The sequence below is a fragment of the Odontesthes bonariensis genome, chromosome 13, assembly GCF_027942865.1.
Source record: "Odontesthes bonariensis isolate fOdoBon6 chromosome 13, fOdoBon6.hap1, whole genome shotgun sequence".
NCBI classification, from domain to species: Eukaryota; Metazoa; Chordata; class Actinopteri; order Atheriniformes; family Atherinopsidae; genus Odontesthes; species Odontesthes bonariensis.
Window position 1 is genome coordinate 26,936,283 of NC_134518.1, and position 2,848 is coordinate 26,939,130.

Below are 2,848 nucleotides of genomic sequence, written 5' to 3' on the forward strand. Positions count from 1 at the left end.
CTCAGCCAGCAGTAAAATATAAGTTGATTGTTAACCAGCGTAGCGTAAATGGTGAAAGAGAAATTCATTCAAATGTTGTAATTATCGTTCAAGTAAACCTGTCCTATTTAGGCCTACATATCCTGTGTTCCAAAATTACAGTCTGTAGGCTGTTATAAAATGTTCAATGAAATGGCATCCAAATGCAAGTAATGCCTGATATGTTTTTAATGTTATTCAATCTAAAACAGTCATTTAACACAAATAAAATGTACATTTCAACCAGGAGTCGGATTTGCTTCGGCCTGCTTCCTGCCCACTCTCAGGCCAACAAACCGCCTCTTCTCAGTCTGACACCTAACATGCCCACACTGCATGCGTTTTACACAGAAATAATGAAACATATATGCTCAAAAGTGCTGAAATACCTTACCTTTTACAAACACAGCAAGAATAAAAACACAACAGAGACAGTTATCTTGAGAAGTCAATGGAATATGCCTATTTCCAATCACTGGAGAGGTAGGAAGGCGCATGTAAATATATAAACCAATAAGGTGACATTTTTTAGTCTGTTAAGGCCGCCGGGTCCCACGTTAGGGTCCGGGTACAGGTCCTTGAGAGGGTCCCAGCAAACAGAGGAATACTTTTGTGTTATTTTCTGCGTCGCTCCACACACTGATATTTTATAAGGAGGTCCAGTCTCTCCGCTCACAAGTTCAGACATTTATGGTTTTATTGACCAAAAAAAAAAAAAAAAAACTTTTACTGTGGTCCTTCGAAACAGACTTAATAAAAGTATAAATATGTTATTTTTAAGGGGGTGAAGAACCCGTGAAAATGTTTGGGAACCTCTGATGTTGCCTGGACGAAACGATGAGACGCAGAGCTGATTAACAGTCCCCTCAGATCTCCTCCTCTTGTCAGAAAATGTCAAGTTAGTTTGGTTCCCGGGAGCAGGAATAATAAAATGAATAAAGTCACCGAGTTCACTGATTGCCCGCACACGTGGACAGTGTCCATGCAGGGAGGCAGTAAGCGTACGGGTAATAGTAGGACGGCTGCAGGGAGAGCAGTGGGGGCCGCAGGATCTCCCCCGGGCTGTACTGTCTCTGGTCGTCCCGCACCAAAACTTTCACCGCCACCTTCTTAGCCGCCGGGGTCGACGTCATCAGATCGGCGGCCATCTGTCGGCGTTTCGTCTTGTACCGGCGGTTCTGGAACCAGATCTTGACCTGTGTCTCTGTGAGTTTCAGGGAGGCCGCCAGGTCCGCCCGCTCCGGCCCGGAGAGGTACCGCTGGTGGTTGAAGCGGCGCTCCAACTCGAAGACCTGCGCGTGGGAGAAAGCGGCTCTGGAGCGCTTTTTCCGCTGCTTGGGCTGGTCCAGACTCTTCTCGTCCTGGTTGCTGGAGTCTATGAGAAGCGGGAAACACACAAACGGACCGTGAATGTGATTTCATATAAGATTCATAAAGGTAATGGGCTGCTGTGCGATGCGAATCACGGACACACAAGAAGAAATAACATCCAAAACTGGAAAAATTACGAAAGCAAGAATATTTTTTTTGTTTGATTGTTTCAGCAAATAAGATTCGTATACATTTCTTTACTATTTTAGTCTGATACCAATTCGAAAAAACACATAATTTGTGTAGACGATTTGTGGAACATTTTATAAACAATCTTCAACCCGTTGATAATCGTGTGTGATAACAATTCGTGCGTAAAAGCGAGCAGGATGTGGTGAGGTTTTGTAAATAGGCCTGATATCCTACAGAAATAATCCAATAGCAGGATCAGCGATGACAGCTGTAACAGCAGTATAACATCTGTATTGAGAAGTTACCATGAACTTTGAGTCAAAACTTCCGGATTTTAAGCTACAAGTTTCGTTTTGGTTCCAATCAAATCACAGAGCCACACTACTTTCTCGACGCTGGCACACAGTAAACTGCCTGGTTTACTTACCCGTTGCATTATTAGGCTCACTGTCACTCTTTGCGTTCTCTGCCGCTGCCGACTCGTGGTCCGTCTCCTCCTGCAGACTCTCCTCCGGAACATCTGACGCTGGGTCTCCGTCCTTCTCCGTCTTGCACGCGGCTGGAGTCTTTCTGTCGTTGTCGTCGCTGAGTCCAGAGTCCGAGTCGTAGCTTTTCTGGTCGGTCTGCTCACAAGGCTCTCCATCGTTTCTCCCCGATCCCCCGTTCATCTCCCCAAATATTTTCCAGCACGCCGTCTTGGAGAAGCACATGTCCAAATCTGGTAAGTGTCTGCTGTCGTCCTTTTTGTTCAGGATGGCTTGGATTGAGAAAGGCATCAGCGAGTTGCCACGAACGGCCATTTTCAAAGGAGCGAAGTTTGCTCGGTCTTTAAGTTGAGTAATCAGCCCGTATAGTGAAGTAAATGTCAGTTCATCCACATTTTCGCCTATGTCCTCCGTGGAGCACTGCGGGCGCTTAGCTTTTTTCCTCCAGCGTTGGTTCGTGGTCGCATCCTCGCGGGAGAAGCCGTGAAAAGTTTCTGCTACATCCACAGGCGCGATGCTGCTCCGCCGCACAGCTCTTCCATCAGCTCAGACTCACTCCAGACTCCGGCCCTTTTCACCCAATTTTTTTTTTCCAACCATACACCCTCACCTGTCACTGACATGCACTCCACGTCGACTCCTATTGGCCCAGAAGGGAGGAAAGCCTTTCCATGATTGGCCACTGTAAACGACGTCATGCTGCTTTCACCGGGTGGGAAAAAGTTCAGAAAAGTTTGGTGGAAGGTTTTTCGCTGGAGTCTTAGTTGGCATGCAGGTTGCACGCAAATTCACTTCAGGTGAAACTTCACCTAAACAGGTGAACGGACGGAATCTTTGCATTG

At 46.4% G+C, this 2,848-nt stretch overlaps 1 protein-coding gene across 1 annotated transcript; it reads right to left on the reverse strand.

Moving 5' to 3' along the window:
- Positions 1 to 202: 202 nt before the first annotated feature.
- On the reverse strand, positions 203 to 2,563 carry nkx3-2 (NK3 homeobox 2). Its single transcript, XM_075480718.1, has 2 exons — positions 1,949 to 2,563; positions 203 to 1,393 (listed from the first exon to the last, which is right to left on the reverse strand). Exons 1-2 carry the CDS (start codon positions 2,319 to 2,321, stop codon positions 969 to 971), a joined length of 798 nt encoding a protein of 265 aa, XP_075336833.1. The 5' UTR covers positions 2,322 to 2,563; the 3' UTR covers positions 203 to 968.
- Positions 2,564 to 2,848: the final 285 nt, after the last annotated feature.

Bases quoted from the DNA above. Each gene is read 5' to 3' on its own strand.
- nkx3-2 (XM_075480718.1), bottom strand. From the start codon at position 2,321: ATGGCCGTTCGTGGCAACTCGCTGATGCCTTTCTCAATCCAAGCCATC. The intron at 1,394-1,948 runs GTAAGTAAACCA...CGCTTCTCATAG, and splicing joins TGAGCCTAATAATGCAACGG to ACTCCAGCAACCAGGACGAG.